At 46.2% G+C, this 23,449-nt stretch overlaps 1 protein-coding gene across 1 annotated transcript; it reads right to left on the bottom strand.

The window, feature by feature from the left end:
* Positions 1-550: 550 nt before the first annotated feature.
* LOC134732015 (uncharacterized) lies at positions 551-22,751 on the bottom strand. The gene is made up of 8 exons (XM_063614047.1): positions 22,715-22,751; positions 22,506-22,581; positions 20,804-20,941; positions 18,749-18,878; positions 16,373-16,608; positions 15,641-15,741; positions 5,573-5,630; positions 551-797 (listed from the first exon to the last, which is right to left on the bottom strand). Exons 1-8 carry the CDS (start codon positions 22,749-22,751, stop codon positions 674-676), a joined length of 900 nt encoding a protein of 299 aa, XP_063470117.1. The 3' UTR covers positions 551-673.
* Positions 22,752-23,449: the final 698 nt, after the last annotated feature.

The raw sequence follows: 23,449 nt of genomic DNA, 5'->3' as shown, positions 1-23,449 counted from the left end.
GGAGTAAAGACTATGCTTCCCAGCCTTCCTTGCAGCTAGGTGTGGTCATGTGACTAATATCTGCCAATGAGATCTGTAAATGGAAAGATGTGATCAGGGCTGATAGTTACCCCACATGCCCAGGTAGAGATGTACCTGTTGTTTATATCTGGCATTCGTTCTGATTAGCTGAAACCCATGCCTTACTGGTCGTTAAATATTTTCAAAATTACTCCTGGTGTAAAACTTTTAGGAAGTCTCCTTAAAGGGACAGGCATGTCCTTCTGCCATCCCTCGGTCTTCCTTGCTGCTGGCTACAATGTGGACCCTGATCACTCACTCCACTTTGGGTCATGAAGATGAGGGCCACAACCTGAAGAGGGTGAAACTGAAAGCTGGAAGGGTCCTGGGTCTCAGTGACTCCTTGGATGGCCTACCTTTGGACTTTTACATGAGAGAAGAAAACCTTTTTGTGTTAAGTCACTGGTCGTTTGTGTTTTCAGTCTTTCTCAAAATAACTGTATTCTAGGGTTTGCTTTGACCATGCTGCTTAACAAACAACCCTGGAATCTCAGATGGCAATTGTATTTATTTCTGATTCAATAGCCTGCACATCAGATGTTGTGGCTCTGCTTCAGGCTGTGGGTCTTCATCCTGGGACTAGCAGACACTCAAGACAAGCTCTAGCAGACACTCAGGACAAGCTCTCCTCATGACCAGTAAAGCTCAAGAGATGAAGCCAAAACACACAAACCCATTTAAAGCTCCTGCTAGTGTTGCTCTCATATTCCATTGGCCAAAACAAGTCACAGGACAGCCTGACATCAAGGGGAGAGAAAATAGAGGAAGAAAGGATAAACACCTGTTGTTGATACACAGAACTGATACATGTGCAACCCAGGCCTACAGCTGCACAGGCACCAGGGGCTTCTGAGCATTCTGGGCTCCTTCCAGCCCTCCCAGCATCACTGAGGCGGGGTGGGGGGACCACTGCTCCCTCCCTGATCATGGCCTGAAATTCCAAGTGTTTGCCCCCCCACCCCAACCCCGAGGACACTACCAAGTACGTGGCAACAGGAAAGTCTCTCTTCCTTTGACTGCCCCTCTCTACAGTCACCCCAGACCACACACCAGGCTGTACAGGTGTCTCTGGCAGTCTTTCCGAAAGGGGTGAGGAGAAATGTTAAAGCTGGGAGCTCTGCTGCCTTACATTTGTGTGTCTCCCAAGGCTCCCCTTCTTCCAAACTTCCTTTGAGAATTTCTACCCAGTGGCTGCGTGCAGGTCCTTCCCACACATCCAGGAGCACCTGGCACTTCTGGAAGTTTGCTCAGAAGAGGAAGGAAGTGCATTTCCTACAGTTCCCCAATAAAACTCTCCCAAGGCCTCATTGTCCAACTGCCAGGACCCACCCCCAATTCATTAACCATAAGGTTTAGGGAGGGGATTTGGCAAGTCAACCTCAGCCATATCCAAATGCCTGAAAGAAAACACCAAGAGAAGTTGGGGGGCAGGGTGAACGTTGGGGATATTGCCAGTAGGTAAGTGGGTCTGGGGGAAGAACAGACCTGGAAGATTTTACCACAGACTATGTGACCTCTGGCAACCCAATCCCTTTTCTGGGCCTTTATTTGTTTTAGTGTTGTTTTATTTGTTGAAAGAAGGGGATTGCCCTTGATGGCATTTAAGGTTTCTTCTAGTTCTAACAGCCTGTGATCTAAGGAGCAAGGGGTGAGAAGGAAAAGACCAGCATATGGGTGTCCAGAGGGACACAGCCTGGTGGGGGCCCAGTCACCTGGGGATAGCATAAGGCTAAAGTTCAAGTTCCTCAGCCCTAATCAGATTGTAGTCCTTATCACCAAGCTTAGCTTTACCTCTCAGCCACATTCAGGGCCATGGACTAAGGCCACAAAAATTGTGCACAACAGGGCCTACCTATCATGACGACTGCAGTATGTATGGTATCCCCCAGAGTTAGAGCAGTTCTGGCCTCATCGCTTGCCACTCTCTGCCTCAAACCTCAGTTCCAGCAACTCCAAACTATCCTCAGTTCTCAGCACACGTCATGGTGCCTTCCGCAGTTCCCTCTCCCTGCTACATCACTATCCCTTGATCTCCCTTCCCCCGCCCCCACCTTCCCCTGACTATTGCCTACTCATCCTTCAACGTTCAGCTGAGCCTCCCCCCCACCCAGGTTCGGAGCCCCTCTGCGTCACTCCCATAATGCCTTATCACTGCACTCCCTACACTGTATTGTACCTATCTGCTGTGAACCTCTAACTACTGTCCTACTAGACTCCCAGCTTCCTTGGGGGCTGAGGGGAGAAACTGTGTCTTATCTATCTTATTTGAGTCCAATGTCTTTCGCAATACCAGACAAATGATAAATGGGCAATGTTTGATGCATGAACAAAGAAACAAACGAACTGGGAAGGACAACTAAAAGGAATGTCACACGTAGATGGTATAGGCCACCTTTGTTTCTCCCCCACACCCCAGCTGCCACACATGCTACATCTGTAGTTCAGTGAAATCATGTCAATAAACACCAAGGGTGAATGGTAACCTTTGAGCTAGGGAAAATAAATTGCCCGGGGAAGAAGCCTGTTGTCTGGTAGGCAAGAAAAGCCTTCCTTAATGATGGTGGAGAAGAGAGTAAGGTTGGGATGTAAGGTCGACTGGGGGCAGGATAGTCAGGAAAGAAGTCTTGAGGAGAGCAGGACTTGAAGGGCCAGTGAGGAGGAGGCTGGGTTTCGTGGGCAAATGGAGACCAAGCTGTCACACACCTGTGGCTCCACCAAGACAAGAAAGAGCCTGTGGCCTGGCCAGAGAGGGGGAAGAGGATCTGAGTTGGAAATCTGAGTATGAGGTGTATGAGAGCAGTGGGAGGGCTCCAGCTGAAGGGGACTGAGACACAGAGGGACCCAGAGGGCAGAAGGAGGTGGAGCCCCTCCGCCCCCTTCTCCGACTCCCCCGGACTGTGCCCAAGGTGTCCAGAGCTGCCTCAAGCCCGGTGGTCTAAGCAGGAGACTTGGTGATGCTCCTTCAGGGACTGGCTTCAGGAAGTTAAGTGGGCCTGATAATCTGGCGGAAATTTCTGTTTGTTTAGAGAAGATGATTAAAATTGCCTAGTCACTGGATTGGAATACTCAAGAATGAGTTTAATTGAGAAGAGAATGTTTCTTTTTAGATGAGGCAATAACCACCATTGCTGGGTTTGTTTGCACCAAGGGGAATAACTTAAATATCTGAAATGTCTGAATTGTAGTGGTTGTTGGAGAGGACGTTTGACATGTCCTAAGATGACGGCCGGGGTGGGAGCTAGGGCTGTCATGAAGTGTAAGGATTGAACCTTACCCTGAAACCTCCATCAAAGAGGTCACTTAGCACAGATTATGTTAGGTAACATGGGGTACCTTAAAATGGCGCCGTACCTTAAGATGGGGCCGGTTCCGGGTTCTTCTCCCCTCCTTGACCGGGCACTGTCTGAACCCGCCAAAGGAGGGCCAATCAGAAAGAAGCATCTCCCACCTTCCCTTGGGCCCGCCCCTAGCCCAATCCACGTAGGCCCAAGGGATATAAAACCCAGCACACCAGCAGCCCTCTCTCTCTCCTCTTCCTTCTCCTTGCGTGGCGCCGCTGGATACCTCCAATAAAGATCTCTTGACCGCGACCGGTGTAGTTTGGTCTCCACCCGGCCCCTTTCATTGGTGCCGTGACTCGGATCGGGACTCCCCACCCCCCTCGGTGGAACCCCGATCCCTTTCGGGCTCAGTCCAGACCCCGGCCGGTCTTCGCTCATTTTCCTGTTCACTGACCTCTACGCCCAACACTGGCCTCATCTCGGTAAGTCTCCCCTTCCGGTGTCTGACACCAGTCGACCGGCTCCCACCTCGGCCGCCCACACGGCTACCATAAATCCTATTTTAGATTCGGCCTCCAGGGAGCAGGGTTCCCTCCTTTTCCTCCTCACTCGCCAGGCCTGGGCCCCTTCCCCTTTCTCGCTCCGAAAATCCTGGTACCAGGTGGCCCATGGCCCTCGGCCTCCTAGAGGCCCTCAGTCCTTTCGTTTCGGTGATGACCGACTCGAAGGGTCTGACTCACAGCATGTTCATCAGCTGGTAGGGGACGCCCTGCCCAGCCCTTTGCCATATATTTCCGTAAACCCCCTCTTCTCATAACGGGAGCCTCTGCATCCCTGCCGGCCGACTCTCCCTTACAATGCCTTTTAAATAACTTATCAGCGCTTGGTTTGGCTGCTGATCTCAAATCTACACACCTCATTAAACTGTGCACTCAAAACTGGCCCACCTACTCCCTAGACAACCAAAACAGATGGCCCACTTATGGGTCCTTTGATCCCAACCTTCTCCAGGACCTCTATGGGCAGGAAAATGGGCAGAGATCCCCTACGTTCATGGCTTCTTTCTTCTACGGGACAAACCCAACCTCTGCCTCCCTTGCAAGCCGCAACACCTTATCGCTGCTCTCAAGCTACCAACCTCTCCTTCCGCTATGGCCGACCTGCACTCCCACCAGGTTGAAACCGGCTACCAACCCGGACCACACGAAGAACCAAACTGCTTACGCCCCGCTCTCATGCATCTCCTAAGTCCTCTTCTCTGGCTTTCCGCCTCTCACATCTTTACACTTTCCTCCGCCGGCGGGCCCTCTTCCCAGCCCTATTATCTCTTCACAGTTACAAAGTCATACAACATTCACAGGAGGACAAACACCAACTACATCAGCCCCACGGTGGATCTTCCCCTTCCCAGGCTCACTATGATAGAAAACGGCTGGGACCCTCTCTTCCACGTTCCACTTCACCGTCTGGCTCCCACATCAACAAACACACCCCATTCCTATATTATACCACTAAAAACAACGCCTCCTCCCGAGCCATACATATCGACAACCCCGCCGACCTGGTCTGGGGCCAGTCAGTTACAGGAGGCATATATCCCAGCAATGCCTGGGCATATCCAACTCAAACCATAACTATTTCCCGTTCCCTCAAAACTGAGTATCCATCTCTAACCAAACCTTTAACCAGCTTCTCCTCAGAAACTACCAGCTCCTAGCGACTTGTGAAGACACGGCAGACTCCAGAGACCTCTTAAACGGCCAACGACCGGCAACAGATACCCAGGATTGGGGGTGGAGGGGGTAGGCCTGCTCTCGCACCCTAAATTAACTACCGTCTTCTTTTCTCTTCGGGCAGACCAAACTCTACCCCTAGTACCCCAGATGGCTACAGTAAGCCGATTCTACCAATTCTTAAACACCCTTCGCTCAGACAGCTGGCTCATCACCAACCCATCCCTGCCCCTCAACTGGCTCACGGCACTGGAGGACAAGGAACATTCATGGACTTCACGTCTAACGAAGTCTTCATGTATAGCGCCCTATTGCTTGGCCTCATACTCATACTGTACCCCGTGTACAACCCTGACAGTTCTCCCTGTGCCCCCTCCCCACAGCGCCCCCACTCAGCAGGAAGTGGCCAGATGAACCATGACACCCATTTTCCCCAATTTAAGAAAACAAAAAGGGAGGAATTTAGGTAACATGGGGTACCTTAAAATGGCGCCGTACCTTAAGATGGGGCCAGTTCCGGGTTCTTCTCCCCTCCTTGACCGGGCACTGTCTGAACCTGCCAAAGGAGGGCCAATCAGAAAGAAGCATCTCCTGCCTTCCCTTGGGCCCGCCCCAGCCCAATCCACGTAAGCCCAAGGGATATAAAACCCAGCACACCAGCAGCCCTCTCTCTCTTCTCTTCCTTCTCCTTGCGTGGTGCCGCTCCATACCTCCAATAAAGATCTCTTGACCGTGCGTGACCGGTGTAGTTTGGTCTCCACCCAGCCCCTTTCAGATTAAAATCCAGGATTTCACCTCAACATACCCTATGAATCTGCCCTCTCTGGAGCCAGGAGCAGCCAGTTCAGGACTTTCACTGGCCTGGCATCCGGCTCTGGTCTCACTTCACTTCCCATCGCAGTCTGTTGGCTGAGAGGCGGCACTGTGCGCCTGCACGCGTTTGGGCTGTGTGCGCATGTGCGCATGCGGGCGTGCGGATGCGGGTGTGCGCATGCACATCGCTGGCTGCGTGCGGTCTTGCAGCACGCTTAGGCAAACCTCGCCCCAACTGGGGCCTCAGGCATGGTGAAACTGATGCTGTGCGAATACGTGTTTGATTCCGTGTAAATGGAGGTGTTGCGGAAGAATCCAAGTTTTGCGTCAATACAGTAGAACTTACACAATCCAAGACCACCTGTTGCTTCTGTCTTCCTCCTCCAAATCATCCCTGAGAAGCCTCTGCTTCCATCGGTGTCGTCCCTGGGGACCCCCATCAGAGAAGTGTGTGGGAGAAGCAGGTGCAGGTCACAGTCCTCCCTAGTCCAGCTGCCTCAGAAACTATTCCTGGGGTCGGCAGCGTGAGGGAACCACCCACCACCGCGTGTCGTGGGCGTCTGTCCCAGCACAGAGTTCACACCCTGTTCCCCGATGGACCCCCTTGTGCGGGGCTCTGAGCCATGCGTGGACTGGGCCACAGCCCGTGCCCGAGCGAGCAGATTGCATTCTGAGGCACCTGCTCTACTTCTACCCAGGCCAGGTGCTGTGGATCCTAACAAGTAGTACTCTTCCAGCTGATGCAGGCACTGGCATTTATTATGGTTGGGCCAGTGCTGGAAGTGGAGATGTCTGTAAGATGATCATGAGGATAGGATGGAACCCATACTCTGCGAAAACAAAGAACTCCATGGAAACGCATATCATGGGTATCTTCAAAGAGGACTTCCGTGGCGAGATCTTCAATGTGTCCATCCTTGGCTACCTCAGACCTGAAAGAACTTCGATTCTTTAGAGTCACTTATTTCGGCAATTCAAGGTGATATTGAGGAAACTAAGAAACGCCTACATTTACCAGAACATTTGAAACTTAAAGAAGATCATTTCGGCCGGGCGCGGTGGCTCATGCTTGTAATCCCAGCACTTTGGGAGGCCGAGGCGGGCGGATCACGAGGTCAGGAGATCGAGACCACGGTGACACCCCGTCTCTACTAAAAATACAAAAAAATTAGCCGGGCGTGGTGGCGGGCGCCTGTAGTCCCAGCTACTCGGAGAGGCTGAGGCAGGAGAATGGCATGAACCCAGGAGGCGGAGCTTGCAGTGAGCCGAGATCGCGCCACTGCACTCCAGCCTGGGCGACAGAGTAAGACTCCGTCTCAAAAAAAAAAAAAAAAGAAGAGCATTTCTTTCAGGTTCCTTAATGCAAAATAATGAATGGCCACTGATTAAAAAAAAAAAAAATCTTATTTATTCGTTCACTGTATTCTAGTATTTCACTGCTTACAGCTGTCCAGTCTCACCTTGGTTATAGTTTTAAAATCAAACATTTTCCTACAGCTGTGAACTAGTTTAAACAAAACAACGTAGCTACTACATTGTGCTTCAACTGTTAAATTATTAACAGGTTTTATTTATTTAAATACATAAAAAGCTTTATTTAAAAATCAAGATTTTCAAACTATGTTGATTAGAATGTACCACTAGAAGGGTATTAAGTGTCTTATAATGGAAATGAAATGTATATAAGTATGGGTTAAGAGGCATGTCACTAATTTGAGATGAGAACTATAGTTCTCGTGGAAAAAAACCAGCATGTATGTACTTGTATAGCATATACTCCTAAACAGAGAAGGCTTATAAAAGTAAATACATTAAATAGGAGTTTTATAGTTTATTATAAACCTAAGGGGAAAACTCCAGACTTTATATTGTGATATATGATGCATTAATATATAAGAATGAAGACATTTGTGAAATTTTGTTTTTTGTCATTTTCTTTCTTTTATTAACTAATTAATTAATTTTTTTTTTTTATTTTATCTGTCACCCAGGCTGCAGTGCCGTGGCGCAATCTCGGCTCACTGCAAGCTCCGCCTCCCGGGTTCATGCCATTCTCCCACCTCAGCTTCCCGAGTAGCTGGGACTACAGGCATCCACCACCACGCCAGGCTAATTTTTTGTATTTTTAGTAGAGATGGGGTTTCACCGTGTTACCCAAGATGGTCTCGATCTCCTGACTTCGTGATCCGCCCACCTCGGCCCCCCAGAGTGCTGGGATTACAGGCATGAGCCACCGTGCCCGGCCTTTATTTTTATTTTTTTGAGACAGGGTCTTGCCCTGTCACCCAGGTTGGAGTATAATGGTGATCAAGGTTTATTGCAGCCTTGACCTTCTGGGCTCAAGCAATTCTCTCACCTCAGCCTCCTGAGTAGTTGGGACTACAGGGTGAGCCACCATGCTCAGCTAAATTTTAAAATTTTTTTGTAGAGACAAGGTCTCCCTACATTGCCCAGGTTTGTCTCAAACTCTTGGCTCAAGCAATCCTCCCGCCTCAGCCTCTTAAAATGCTGGGATTACAGGCCTGAGCCACTGCACCTGGCCTTTAGTCATTATGTGGGCAGTCACAACATTGCACCATTTTCATTTTTGTACAGAGCTGCTTCGGTTCTAAGTGGTCTAGACTCCCTCTGCATACCTTTATTGTTGTTAAGACAGTAATATAAATGTTTTTTGAATCTATAGGTCTCCTTTTTGTTGGATAACACTTCTTTCTTCTTCAGAGTAGATGTTCTTGTAGATATCTATAAGACTTTAACATTTTTCTTGACTTTGATTTTTTTCCTTTTTTCAGGAAAAACAAAGACACAACAGACTTCATCTTTAGATTTCCTTAAGATTTAAGTGAACACATAGCCGTTCGTTTATATATACCAGTTTCTTAAAACACACACACACACACACACACACACGCTTGTTTTCCCTCTAGCCTATTTAAGAGCCAATTAAACTATAAAATACTTAGAAAATTATTTATTCTTAATGTAACTATATGTTCCAGGACAAATCTAAACTGGCGTAGTTGTATACACACAACGTAATTTAATGCTAGTCTAAGAATGCTTGTAGCTTGAGAGAAAGGCATAGGTTTTGTTAAACAATCTTCACACTGTAGATTTTTTTCCTCCTACTGACTGTGATTTTTGGCCCTTGAGTCTTTTTGTTGATATTGGCAGAAAGTTGAAATCTTTGGATATTCAGGAAATTAAGATTACAGATTGCGTTGGGCCCCTTCAAACAGTATATTGCATTATTGTTCACTTTAGCAATAGATTTGGTGGGTGGTTTGGTGGAGGGATAGAAGTATATAGAAGGTAATTTTAAAAATAATTCACTATGGATCATTTTTTCCTAATCTGCATAAATGAATTTGAACTGACTTTAATAAAAATATTTTGAGAGTACATAGAAAAACATCTGAAGCGGTTATTGGAGAAGAGGGAAACATGTATAAATTTAGTTGGATTGTGTTTTACTTTTTGGTGTATGAATTTATGGCAAACAATGCAGCTTGTGGCTTTTCATTTCTTTATAGAGCTATGTAGAAAATACTATTTTTAATATTAGAAATCCTATAATTGAAAGAAGCCTCAATTATAAGTGGCTTCATGAAGCAAAGTTAAAAACAAACATGGAAAATATGAAAATATTTGTGTTTGTTTTGTCTGACTAGCTTGCTGTTAATTATGTTCTGTTTAAGTGTGTGAATGTTCTTTTATACTTTATAGTCACCTTACATTTTGTTAAATAGCCATTGCTTTTAAGATGGATGGTATGGTGCACAGAGGTTAGTTAACTGTATCTACATTTTTCAAAGTTTTATATTAATTATCTATTATAAGAAGTTACAAGGCCGGGCGCAATGGCTCACGCCTGTAATCCCAGCACTTTGGGAGGCCGATGCAGGTGGATCACGAGGTTAGGACATCGAGACCATCCTGGCTAACACAGTGAAACCCTGTCTCTACTAAAAATACAAAAAATTAGCCGGGCGTGGTTGCGCGTGCCTATAATCCCAGCTACTCGGGAGGCTGAGGCAGGAGAATCACTTGAACCCAGGAGGCGGAGGTTGCAGTGAGCCGAGATTGTGCCACTGTACTCCAGCCTGGGCAACAGAGCAAGACTCCGTCTCAAAAAAAAAAAAAAAAAAGCAAGAAAAAAAAGAAGTTACAGTAGTGCCATTTTGATTAGTCTGAATGTTTTCAGGCCTTGAAATAAATTTTGACTAAGTAATTCTTTTTCAGAGCAGGAGTGGAAGATTTTTTTTTTTTTTTTTTTTGAGACGGAGTCTCGCTCTGTCGCCCAGGCTGGAGTGCAGTGGCACAATCTCGGCTCACTGCAAGCTCCGCCTCCCGGGTTCACGCCATTCTCCTGCCTCAGCCTCTCCGAGTAGCTGGGACTACAGATGCCCGCCACCACGCCCGGCTAATTTTTTGTATTTTTAGTAGAGACGGGGTTTCACCGTGGTCTCGATCTCCTGACCTCGTGATCCGCCCGCCTCGGCCTCCCAAAGTGCAGGGATTACAAGCGTGAGCCACCGCGCCCGGCCGGAAGATTATTTTAAAAGCTTTAGGCCAGTAAGGAAAAGGAAAGTGCAACTTGGAAGAGGGCCAAGCAGGCGACTCGAGAAACCAAGTGCACAGCTTGACATTGTGACTTGGGGGTTTTATTTGTTGGCATACTTCCGGGATCTTATTGGGAAGCTGCTGATCAGTTTCAGGTGTTTTCTATCTAGTAGGAGCCCGGCGTTCCCTGGCACCAGCTGTGACTAATATTACGTTAAACAAACAACCGCCTGGCCATCACCTGATGGTTGCCCAACACTTCTGGTGTGTGTGTGGTGGGGAGCCCTCTCCCGCCCTGCTCATACCTGACTAGCTACCTACTGTAACATTTACCCCTGCCTTAAGAGTCCAAGACCCCAGATCTTTGGTGGAAAGTGGATGAAGGTCAGTCTTCTGTAACCGCTTCCTGCTGACAGAGGGGTGGCAGTGGTTCTGTGAGTCTTAGCCTCTCACTGTCTAGGTTGAGTTGGCTCCATGGGTTGCTGAAAGTGGTATCGAACCAGGTCCAAAGAAGACAGAAGCAGGATTTCGCCTCGGTCATATCGCACAATGGGCAGTCTAGAGGCCCCTGTAGAAGGTGATTCTTGAATATTGAGAGGACGGCGTCCCTTACTGAGGATCATCTGGAGCTTAATGGCCTTACTTTGAGGTGAAAAGACATTAGTTATCTTCCTGCTAAAAAAGGAACCTCAGATCTTCCAGGGACTCGCAAGCATGTTCGGGAGCTGAGGGCATTGTTTCCAGCTCTGGTGTCTCAGAGCCTTTCCATGGCTTCACTCAGGTGTGATGTATCCTGCTGGCAATCTCTGAGACTAAGTAATTTTTAAAAATGTTCCAAGTCCTTTTTTCTTTAACAACTCTATTCTTATAATTTCCTAAAATTGTGAACAACTAACCACACTACAAATTTGGTAGACATAGATATTCATGTTATACTCAAAGTAAACTTACCCAGCTGTTAATAAAACTTGCAAAATCATATGAAGCATATAGTCATGACTTGCTTCCTGGTAATTAATCATGGTGTCCATAAGTAAGTGCAGCCATTGCCTTCCCATTTCCCAGGTCACAGGCTCAATAAGGGCTTTTCAAATTCCTGGATATTAGCTGGGCCATCTGGCTTTTTTTGGCTGAGTAGACTCTCACACAATAATAATGGGAGACTTTAACACCCCACTGTCAACATGAGACAGATCAACGAGACAGAACGTTAACAAGGATATCCAGGAATTGAACTCAGCTCTGCACCAAGCGGACCTAACAGACATCTACAGAACTCTCCCCCCCAAATCAACAGAATATACATTCTTCTCAGCACCACACTGCACTTATTCCAAAATTGACCACATAGTTGGAAGTAAAGCACTCCTCAGCAAATGTAAAAAACAGAAATTATAACAAACTGTCTCTCAGACCACAGTGCAATCAAACTAGAACTCAGGATTAAGAAACTCAGTCAAAACCGCTCAACTACATGGAAACTGAACAACCTGCTCCTGAATGACTACTGGGTACATAATAAAGGTGTTCTTTGAAACCAGCGAGAACAAAGACACAACATACCAGAATCTCTGGGACACATTCAAAGCAGTGTGTAGAGGGAAATTTATAGAACTAAATGCCCACAAGAGAAAGCAGGAAAGATCTAAAACTGACACCCTAACATCACAATTAAAAGAACTAGAGAAGCAAGAGCAAACACATTCAAAAGCTAGCAGAAGGCAAGAAGTAACTAAGATCAGAGCAGAACTGAAGGAAATAGAGACACAAAAAACCCTTCAAAAAATCAATGAATCCAGGAGCTGGTATTTTGAAAAGATCAACAAAATTGATAGACTGCTAGCAAGACTAATGAAGAAGAAAAGAGAGAAGAATCAAATAGACTCAATAAAAAACGATAAAGGGGATATCACCACTGATCCCATAGAAATACAAACTACCATCAGAGAATACTATAAACACCCCTATGCGAATAAACTAGAAAATCTAGAAGAAATGGATAAATTCCTCAACACATACACCCTCCCAAGACTAAACCAGGAAGAAGTTGAATCTCTGAATAGACCAATAACAGGCTCTGAAATTGACGCAATAATTAATAGCTTACCAACCTAAAAAAGTCCAGGACCAGATGGATTCACAGCCGAATTCTACCAGAGGTACAAGGAGGAGCTGGTACCATTCCTTCTGAAACCATTCCAATCAATAGAAAAAAAGGGAATCCTCCCTATCTCATTTTATGACGCCAGCATCATCCTGATACCAAAGCCTGGCAGAGACATGACAAAAAAAGAGAATTTTAGACCAATATCCCTGATGAACATCGATACAAAAATCCTCAATAAAATACTGGCAAACCGAATCCAGCAGCACATCAAAAAGCTTATCCACCACGATCAAGTGGCTTCATCCCTGGGATGCAAGGCTGGTTCAACATATGGAAATCAATAAACATAATCCAGCATATAAACAGAACCAATAACAAAAACCATATGATTATCTCAATAGATGCAAAAAAGGCCTTTGACAAAATTCAACAACGCTTCGTGCTAAAAACTCTCAATAAATTAGGTATTGATGGGACGTATCTCAAAATAATAACAGCTATCTGTGACAAACCGACAGCCAATATCATACTGAATGGGCAAAAACTGGAAGCATTCCCTTTGAAAACTGGCACAAGAGAGGGATGCCCTCTCTCACCACTCCTATTCAACTTAGTGTTGGAAGTTCTGGCTGGGGCAATCAGTCAGGAGAAGGAAATAAAGGGTATTCAATTAAGAAAAGAGGAAGTCAAATTGTCCCTGTTTGCAGATGACATGATTGTATATCTAGAAAACCCCATCGTCTCAGCCCAAAATCTCCTTAAGCTGATTAGCAACTTCAGCAAAGTCTCAGGATACAAAATCAATGTGCAAAAATCACAAGCATTCTTGTACACCAGTAACAGACAAACAGAGAGCCAAATCATGAGTGAACTCCCATTCACAATTGCTTCAAAGGGAATACAATACCTAGGAATCCAACTTACAAGGGATGTGAAGGACCTCTTCAAGGAGAACTACAAACCACTGCCTAATGAAATAAAAGAGGATACAAACAAATGGAAGAACATTCCATGCTCATGGGTGGGAAGAATCAATATCGTGAAAATGGCCATACTGCCCAAGGTAATTTATAGACTCAATGCCATCCCCATCAAGCTACCAATGACTTTCTTCACATAATTGGAAAAAACTACTTTAAAGTTCATATGGAACCAAAAAAGAGCCCGCATTGCCAAGTCAATCCTAAGCCAAAAGAACAAAGCTGGAGGCATCACGCTACCTGACTTCAAACTATACTACAAGGCTACAGTAACCAAATCAGCATGGTACTGGTACAAAAACAGAGATATAGACCAATGGAACAGAATACAGCCCTCAGAAATAATGCTGCATATCTACAACCACCTGATCTTTGACAAACCTGACAAAAACAAGAAACAGGGAAATGATTCCCTATTTAACAAATGGTGCTGGGAAAACTGGCTAGCCATATGTAGAAAGCTGAAACTGGATCCCTTCCTTACATCTTATACAAAAATTAATTCAAGATGGATTAAAGACTTAAATGTTAGACCTAAAACCATAAAAACCCTAGAAGAAAACTCAGGCAAGACCATTCAGGACATAGGCATGGGCAAGTACTTCATGTCTAAAACACCAAAAGCAATGGCAACAAAAGCCAAAATTGACAAATGGGATCTAATTAAACTAAAGAGCTTCTGCACAGCAAAAGAAACTACCATCAGAGTGAACAGGCAACCTACAGAATGGGAGAAAATTTTTGCAATCTACTTATCTGACAAAGGGCTAATATCCAGAATCTACAATGAACTCACACAAATTTACAAGAAAAAAACAAACAACCCCATCAAAAAGTGGGCGAAGGATATGAATTTCTCAAAAGAAGTTCTCAAAAGAAGATACTTCTCAAAAGAAGACATTTATGCAGCCAAAAGACACATGAAAAAATGCTCATCATCACCGGCCATCAGAGAAATGCAAATCAAAACCACAATGAGATACCATCCCACATCAGTTAGAATGGTGATCATTAAAAAGTCAGGAAACAACAGGTGCTGGAGAGGATGTGGAGAAATAGGAACACTTTTACACTGTTGGTGGGACTGTAAACCAGTTCAACCATTGTGGAAGTCAGTGTGGCGATTCCTCAGGGATCTAGAACTAGAAATACCATTTGATCCAGCCATCCCATTACTGGGTATATACCCAAAGGATTATAAATCATGCTGCTATAAAGACACATGCACACGTATGTTTATTGTGGCACTATTCACTATAGCAAAGACTTGGAACCAACCCAAATGTCCAACAATGATAGACTGGATTAAGAAAATGTGGCACATATACACCATGGAATACTATGCAGCCATAAAAAAATGATGTGTTCATGTCCTTTGTAGGGACATGAATGAAGCTGGAAACCATCATTCTCAGCAAACTATCGCAAGGACAAAAAACCAAACACCGCATGTTCTCACTCATAGGTGGGAAATGAACAATGAGAATACTCGGACACAGGAAGGGGAACATCACACACTGGGGCCTATTGTGGGGTGGGGGGAGGGGGGAACGGGGAGGGATAGCATTTGGAGATATACCTAATGTTAAATGACGAGTTAATGGGTACAGCACATCAACATGGCATATGTATACCTATGTAACTAACCTGCACGTTGTGCACATGTACCCTAAAACTTAAAGTATAATAAAAAAAATTCATTGCAGGTCTAGTATGTGCTAATTAGTCCTTCTCAAAGTCTGGTTCCTGGACAGATTGCACCAACATCCCCCGAGATGCAAATTAGAAGTGCAAATAAATTATTGAGCCTCACTACGGTCCTATTGCTTCAGAAACTTGAGGTGGGGTCCAGCAACTCATATTTTATTATTTTAAATCCTCAGGTGATGCTGATGCACACTAAAGCCACCACGCTAAGTGTTTTACATGAATAATCTCATTCAATTCCATACAAGCCTAAAGAGGTGGGAAGTATAATAATATCCCTGATTTACAGATGACAAACATGGGGTTTGGAGAGGTTAGTGGGCTGCCCCAGGTCCTCACCTGGTAAGGGAGCCCCAGGTCTGTGTAACCCACACCACTGCCCTCTCCTCTCACTACCTCGATGCCTCCCAGAAGTGAGATGCTTTTGTTCCAAGAGGGCTTCCTGCAGGCAGATGTGGGAGCAGGAGTCACTGGTGACACTGGAGCATTCTCCTGGGCTGATGGGTAGAATAGACACTTATTTTTATTAGGTTTGCAAGACCAGCTGGACTGTTATCATCTATGAAACTAGGCAAATATCTAGCACTAGGACTGTCCCATTCTTGGGCTGGAGCTAAGAAGACATCGCTACTAGTTTGCAATATTCCCAGAGCACCTACCATCTGCTAAGCATGAGCTTCCGCAACATTGAGACCTGTTATAACCACTGTTGATGATGTCGCCTTCAAGGATGGATTAAGTTCCTACTACTTGAAGGCACTGTGCTAGAGGCTTTACAATATATTCTCCTCCTGGTGTTATTATGCCCTTTAAGAGATAAGACCGCTGAGACTCAGAGAGACGCGGGGACAACAGCTCACAAGCAACGGGGCAGGGTTCTGGCCTGCATGCTCTGAGGATGATTTCTTCCATTATGCTGTCCTTTGGGAAGACAGGAGGGGGTAGGGGAGAACGGTGGAGGCTCCCAGCAAAAGGACAAAGCCCTCAGGGCCTGGGGTAGAACTGGAGGCCCACTCTTGACAATCAGTCCTTACCCAGGGGCACAGAGCCAGGCAAATCTGGCCCCAGCACCCATGCTCCCTTCCACTCCTGGCTCCCTGACGCAGGAGAAAGCCCCCTGGGACTCACTGCGGGCCGGCGGGCACCTGCCACTGATGGGAAGAGCTCCTGTTTCCTACGTGCGCCAAGAAGGCCCAAGGCAGACCTGCCAGCAGCCACGAGATGGCGCTGCGATCCAGGCGACTCCGGGCCCTGCAGCGACCCTCTCCGAGGCTGCCCAGCGGAGGACCCAAGCGGTCGTGGAGGACGCCCTCCCACTCCCCAGCTTCCCTCTTCCCTCCCTCCTCCTTCCTCGCCCCCTGGCCCTGCGAAGAATGGAGGCCGCATCAGGGAGCCCTAGGCCCAAGGGCGGGCTAGGACTCCCCAGTGACTCCCAGGCAGCCCGGGGACAGCTGCTTCTCCCCTCCCCTGCCCTCCCTTCCTCTTTCCCTGGGCTCCTCCCCAGCCCGGCCAGCCAGTCCTGGGCCACTGCGCTCCCACAGCACAACTGAAGCAGAATCGCAACTCGCAGACTTAACGACTGCACAACTAAACATCAAAAATGAACTGTTCGTTAGAAGACATCCCTCTGCTTGAAAACGTAGCCATCGAAGTTCCCTCTATGTGTCAAAAATAAGTTATGCGTAGGAGCCAGAGTCCCGTGCCTGGTGTCACCTCTCTTTCCCAAAGTCCTCTCCCATCAAGAAAACCATGCATGTGCGTGGGTCCGCGCGCGCGCACTTGGAGAGGTGGAATTTTGAGTTGAAAACCTGGATCTACCATGAAAAATTGTGTGACACCAAGCAAGTTCTTTAAGACTCTTTGAGCCTCAATTTTCTCATCCATAAAGTGGAAATAATACTAGTAATCACTTCATGGGCTGCTGGAAAAATTAAATACATCTAAACCATTTAGAGGTGCTTTAACACATAGTAAGTACTCAGTAAATATTATTTCTTTTCCTCCGACACTTATGGTGTGTGTCCATCATGTGGCATTCAATGCAGGCAGCCTTGTGTTTTTGGCTAATTTCTCCTACAGGACATCCCACCCCCAAGGGCCGTGTCTTGCATATCTGTATGTTCAGGAGCACCCAGCACAGGCTCTCGCCTGTTGCGTAGTAATTAGAATGGGCCATAGTGACCACCACAAACCACAGCCTCTGGCTTCAATTCTGCCTCCCTCCTGTCTTCTCTCAGGCGCTGGCTTCATGCGCAACCCTGCTAGCGCAGCTACCTAGTGTCCTGTCCTCCACGTCTCTGCTTTGGGGCGGGTGGTGCCCAGCTTTGAGTGGTGAGAGCTATAGCCTTTTGCTCTCTGCTAGGCCAGGGAGCCCCTTCTGAGAGGGTGAGGGGGGCCAGGGTGGAGGGGGCATGGTTCTTGTTTTGTGTCCTAGAGAGAGTGTGCTCCACATAAAGCCTGCTTGAGCAGAGGAGAAGAACCCGGCCCCGGTACCTTAGCCTTGACCCAGGTTCGTATGGTGTGGAGCCCTTGCGTCTGCTGTGATCGGGCCCAAAAGGTTAACAAGTCAGTTTGTAGAGGTCTGTGTCTGGGAGTTCTTTGGGGTTTTTATTTGTGTCTTTCCTGACTTTTCTATCTCTGAGAGTCAGGTCTTTCCTCCACATCTCTGTCTTGCACTGCAGTTCCCCAGTGTGCAATCATTCCATGTGTGTTGACTGACTGCTGGACAAATTGGCTCTGAAGGCTTTACCAAGCTGGCTCTCAGTCATACATATATTTTTTTTAATTTTTGAGACAGGGTCTCACTCTGTTGCCCAGGCTGGAGTGCAGTGACACAATCATGGGTCACTGCAGCCTCGAACTCTGGGGTTCAAGCGATCCTCCCACCACAGTCTTCTGAGTAGTTGGGACTACAGGTGCCTGCCACCACACCTGGCTAATTTTTATTTTATATTTTAGAGATGGGGATCTCATCATGTTGCCTGGAGCTGATCTCAAACTCCTGGGCTCAATCAATCCTCCCTCCTAGGCCTCCCAAAGCGCTGGGATTGCAGGAGTGAGCCAACAAACCTGGCCTCAATCAGATCTTTAACCATTCAATTTATTCAATTCTGCCAGAGGGCCCCCTGCTGAAGCTGTTCAGATTGCTCTGATATCATTAAAAAGCTAACCACATAAGCAAATGAAGCGTTGGAGGTGTGAGGGTGGCTTGGGGTAGAAAGTGCTTCTGGTTCATCTAGAGAGGCTTCCTGGTGGGGGAAGGGGAGGGGCTGAAGTTGTCATTGAAAAGGATGCAGTTTGATACAATGAGGGGGGTGGTGTGGTTTTAGGCCATAACCCTCTCTTTCCTGGGGCAGGTCCTCACATGAGTCATTCCAGAGTTCCCTTGCTGGTCACTGGGAACATTCTAGTGTGTGACATCTCTCTGGCAACAAGCTGAGTTCCTGGAAAACAACAATCACAGAGCGACAGTCCACCACCTCTACCCTCTTAACTCTTCCTTACAAATCCTACTGTCTGCAGCTGGGAATGAATGGAATGAAGGTCAAGGATGAAGTAATAACCAAATATTGGGTTTTGGGTGCCCTGGTAACTATCCGGTTTCCAGTTAGGGTTCCTGGGTGACATCTTCTTTCTGGGGGAAAACAGAGTCAAATGAGAAACGTGAGTTGAGCCCAGGGGCAAGGATCATCCGGGAGATGCCTGAGGGCCTCCAGGGCATCGTAATCTCTTGCTCAGCTGGCAGAGTGGGGCTGACACGGCCAGCTGCTCTCTGGAGTCCTCGGCCTTCCTGTTTCCCCCTGAGGACTTTGAGTGGGGAATCTAAACCATATGTCTCTGATTCATTTACTGTGAACTCATCAAGTTGCTGTTTGGCAAGAGTCCTTGGATGTCTCGGAAGAGCTTTTGGTTTGGTTTCATTTGTTCTTTCTAGTGCTTTTCCTTTGAAATAGGAAGTTTATGTTTGCCAAAAATAAGTTGAAAAGCTAGATTTGATATTGGATCAGAGCATAAAAAGAAATCAAGAAGATATTATCCTTTGTGTTTCCCTATTTTTAACTTTGCAATGCAGGCAAGTCATAGCTGACGTTTAATTCTGCGAATTGGGTGCTATCATTATCCCCATTTTACAAATGAGAAAACTAAAGCCCAGAGTGGTTAAGTAAATTGCCCAAGTCCACACAGCTAGTAAAGTGACGGCTTTATACACACGCACAGTAGGATCACCAAGGGCCTATCATGCTTTTAGGGGCCTGTGTAAATATTTTAATTTCTTTTAAAATCAGGAAAAATGAACTTGATGTTGAAAGAGAATTTAATGTATCTGTCTTTCTACCAACACAGTCATATAAAGTTTAACTCTTTCAGAAGCAGCACCGTCTTGAGTACCAGGGAGAATGAGAGAGAGAATGGAAGGAGCAGTGGTTGGGTGTCCACCGTGCTCGGCGAGGATGACCACTGTGTGAACGTGGCCCAGATGCCACGTCAGCCCCCTCACTGAGGGGACTAAACCCACACCCTAAGATAGAGAAGACTGTATTTAATAAAGTGCCACTGGGCTTGGACTAGGTAGATCCCATGAGGCTTCACGAAGGAGCTGGGATTTGAGGAGAGGGTTAAACGTGAAAGGATGGGAAAGTAGAGACAATTTGAGGAATGGAGAATTCCCTGTATTGGGGGAGACTGGGGGTAGCTGATGTGGAGGTTGTATTAATTATTAGTTAAAACTCAGTTGGTAAACTACTTTTGAATTGTATTTTGTTTGTATTTCACATTGAAGATCTGCATCTAGCTGTTACTTGTTTTCATTCTGTCAATGATAATTAAAGCTCAATTGTTTCTTAAACTCACAAATGATTATCTTCTGTAATAGAAAGGTAAACAGGACTTTTGTTTTTATTTATTTTGTTATTTCCTGTTAGAGGTTAACTAATATTCATTCTTTAGCAGTTAATGTCTATATAGCAGACATGATTCTAGCAGGTATAAATATTGCTGTTTAGCAGCAATAATTAGAAATTGTCCAAAAGGTCATAGGAAACCATCTCACTTCCTTATTTTTGCACCAAAATGACATACCAAACATTGCAGTGTGATTTCCATGGAAGGGACTCATGGTTTACAACAGTGTCCCTCAGAGATATGACTTGGTAAAGACACCTTGGGGGACAAGGGGGTAGGCAAGGCGGGCAGGGAGTGGCCAGGGAGTGAGCAGCAGGTGGGTGCTCAGGTCCTTTTCCCTGCTTTAACCTGATCAGGCTGTTTACATATGTTAGGGTTTCTAGAAAAGATTTCATTTTTTAAAAGGGGGATCCTCTGAAAAAAAGGAATTTGAAAACCACTGCTATAAAAACTTTAAGAAAGTTAAATAAAAACTCTAGGAACTAGGTGGTTTATTTCTTTATTCTCTGCCTATTCCAGGAATAACCTAAGATAGCTTATCAAATATTAATACATATCATTCAGCAAGTTTTTTTAAGCAAAGCAGAAATGGGAAGAAGGAAAAATAATGATAGAGACGTCAGACATCCCCAGGGCAAGGTTCATGCACCAATATACCCGAGGAGAAGCAGGCCAGCGGGGCTGGGCAGCACAGGCTGCAGCTGGCAGGCCTGGTTCACAGAGGGGTCACGAAGATGCAAGCCATCCTCCCTCTGCAGGATGAGGTGATAGTGGCCTGGGCAGAGCCCTGAGATCCTGTGGAAGCTCCTAGGATATTAGTGAGAGTCCTTGGGAGGTTTGTTTGACTCTGCACAAGCGCGTCGTTCTCCAACCCAGCCACCATCTTTGTCCTTGCCTTCCCTAAAGACGCATAAACCATGGCAAGTGGAGGTCTCTGCCTGCCGACCCGGCTGTCCTCAGTCCTCTGGCCACACATCCTTCACACCCTAGTCACCCCCCACCAATCAAAAATTATCAAAAGCCAAATTTGGTCATTTGTCTTGGGTTTACTCTGGGCCAGGTACAGTTCCAAGTACTTCATACATTGAGCCCTCCATGTCTGTGGGTTCAACCAACTGTGGATAGAAAATATTTTTAAAAAACCAAACATCTCTACTGAATATCTACATTTTTTTCTTGTCATTATTCACTAAACAATAAAGTATAACAACTATTTACATAGCATTTACATTGTATTAGGAATTATAAGTAATCTGGAGTTGATTTAAAGTATACAGGAGGATGTGCATAAGTTATTGCAAATACTAAGCCATTTTATATCAGGGACTTGAACATCTTTGGATTTTGATGTCCATGAAGACTGCTAGCTAAATTACTGTGTGGTTTCTCCCTGAGTCACCAGGGCAGGGATGAGGTTGGAGGAGCGAGGTTTTCCTGCCAGTATTTGGGTTCTCTTTACCCAAAGAAACCAATCCCCCAAAGATACTGAGAGACAACTGTATGTGTTAACACTTTTGATTCACACAACACCCCTATGAGGTGGGTACTATTATCATCCCCATTTAACACATCAAGAAACCGAGGCACAAAGAGGTTAAACAACTTGCTCAAAGTCATACACCTGGTGACAGAGCCGAGATTTGAAAGCAGTTTGGTTCTGCGCTCTTTCTACTCTACCGTGGAGCCCCAATTTCCCAACTCATTACAACCTGCTGGTTGCAGAGTGGGAAGTTATGCTGTCCCTGAGGCTGAAGTCCCAGGTTTTACCCTCAAGTGAGCTACTCAGTCACACCTTGGCCTGTCCTGTTTGGGGGCCACAGATGGCACCTTGCAGTCTGTCTAGCCATTTGTTGATATTGCAGATCCCAAAGAGAACCCAAGGTTGGAAGGAGTAAGGGAGCTCAAGGCTGGCTTTTCTCACAAAGGAAAAGGCAGCAAAGAAGTAGGATATGCAAGGCAGGATCTTGGTTGCTCCATGGTTTCATCTCATTAATAATAATTGATATTATGACAGATACCACTTAGAGCCAGACACTGTTCTAGGCATTTTACATTCATGATCTTATTTAACCCTCAGAGCAACTGAGCAAGGTAGGTATTATTAGTCTCACTGTACCAGGAGGAAATTGAGACCTAGAGGCCACAGGGAATTCATCTCTGCTTTTCCCCAGGCCATAGCACCCAAGTTTTCTACGTGGTCACCACCCTTGTGCCCTCTACACCCATTTGCACAGAAGCTCCTTCACGGGGTTCTCAGGATCTGTATTTGCTTCTGCTCCTGCCTGTCAGTTCCTCAAAAGCCAAGGCTGTGCTCAGTAGTTCTCTTCACATCCTTCCTCTCTAACTCCAAGAGCCTCACATATAGATCTTCGTAGGGTAGGCTCTGGTTCCATGCCGCAACTTCACAGCTAGGATGACATCAGCGGCTGGCACCGCTGGTGGAAATGCAGAAATGGGGAAACAGCCAAAAACAGGGTTCCCTGATCCTTCTTCACCCCCAACAACTCCTTACTTGCATATATATGCATAAAGGAAGAATCTGCCTAAACACCTTAGAAAAATGCCTACCCTTGAGTGTCCAAGCCTCAGCCGTGTAAACCACCATGCAAATGAGGCAGCAGCTGTAGGCCTGGTTGCCAGAGCCATTTGTGTCCTCTCACACCTAAAGAAAACACAAATACTGGTAGGAAAACCCCGCTCCTCCAGCCTCATCCCTGCCCTGATGACTCAGGGAGAAACCACACAGTAATTTACCTAGCAGCCTCCAGAAGCAGCCTCTTCACTTCCCTGCCAACCCTCCTCACCCACCCGCACCCCTGCACAGGCAGGGGGAGGTGATAACAAGCAGGCTCTTACCAGCTGTCTTTGCAGGGGCAGCGAAAATGATTGCTCAGCCTTGTTCAGGAGAACACACTCCCCCAGCCCTGGCTAACTCTTGGGCATGTGGGGCATGGGAAGGAAACTGGTGCCAGGCTGGCTCAGGTCTTAGAAAAGTGTCATTCCTCTGGACGGTGCACAGACTTTGTAACAACTTCGTGATGGAACCAAAGCTTACTTTTGTGCCATTTATGAGGGAACTAATTTATAAGCAAAGGAACTCAACTATTTGCTCATTTATTCAATGTATACATGACAACACAATAAAGGAGAGCTTTTAAAAAAAAAAAACCCTAAAAATGGCTGTTATTAGCATGAAAAATCAGCTGTAGCCCTTTAGCCTATGGGAGAGAATTAGGCATTTTCAAGTTGTTTCAAGGGTCTCGAGTTTAGTAAAAAAACAGACCTAGAAATTTCAAATAATGC

The sequence above is a fragment of the Symphalangus syndactylus genome, chromosome 19, assembly GCF_028878055.3.
Source record: "Symphalangus syndactylus isolate Jambi chromosome 19, NHGRI_mSymSyn1-v2.1_pri, whole genome shotgun sequence".
NCBI lineage: Eukaryota > Metazoa > Chordata > Mammalia > Primates > Hylobatidae > Symphalangus > Symphalangus syndactylus.
The sequence above is the reverse complement of the archived record's forward strand: the minus strand, read 5'-3'. Positions and strand labels throughout refer to the sequence as shown.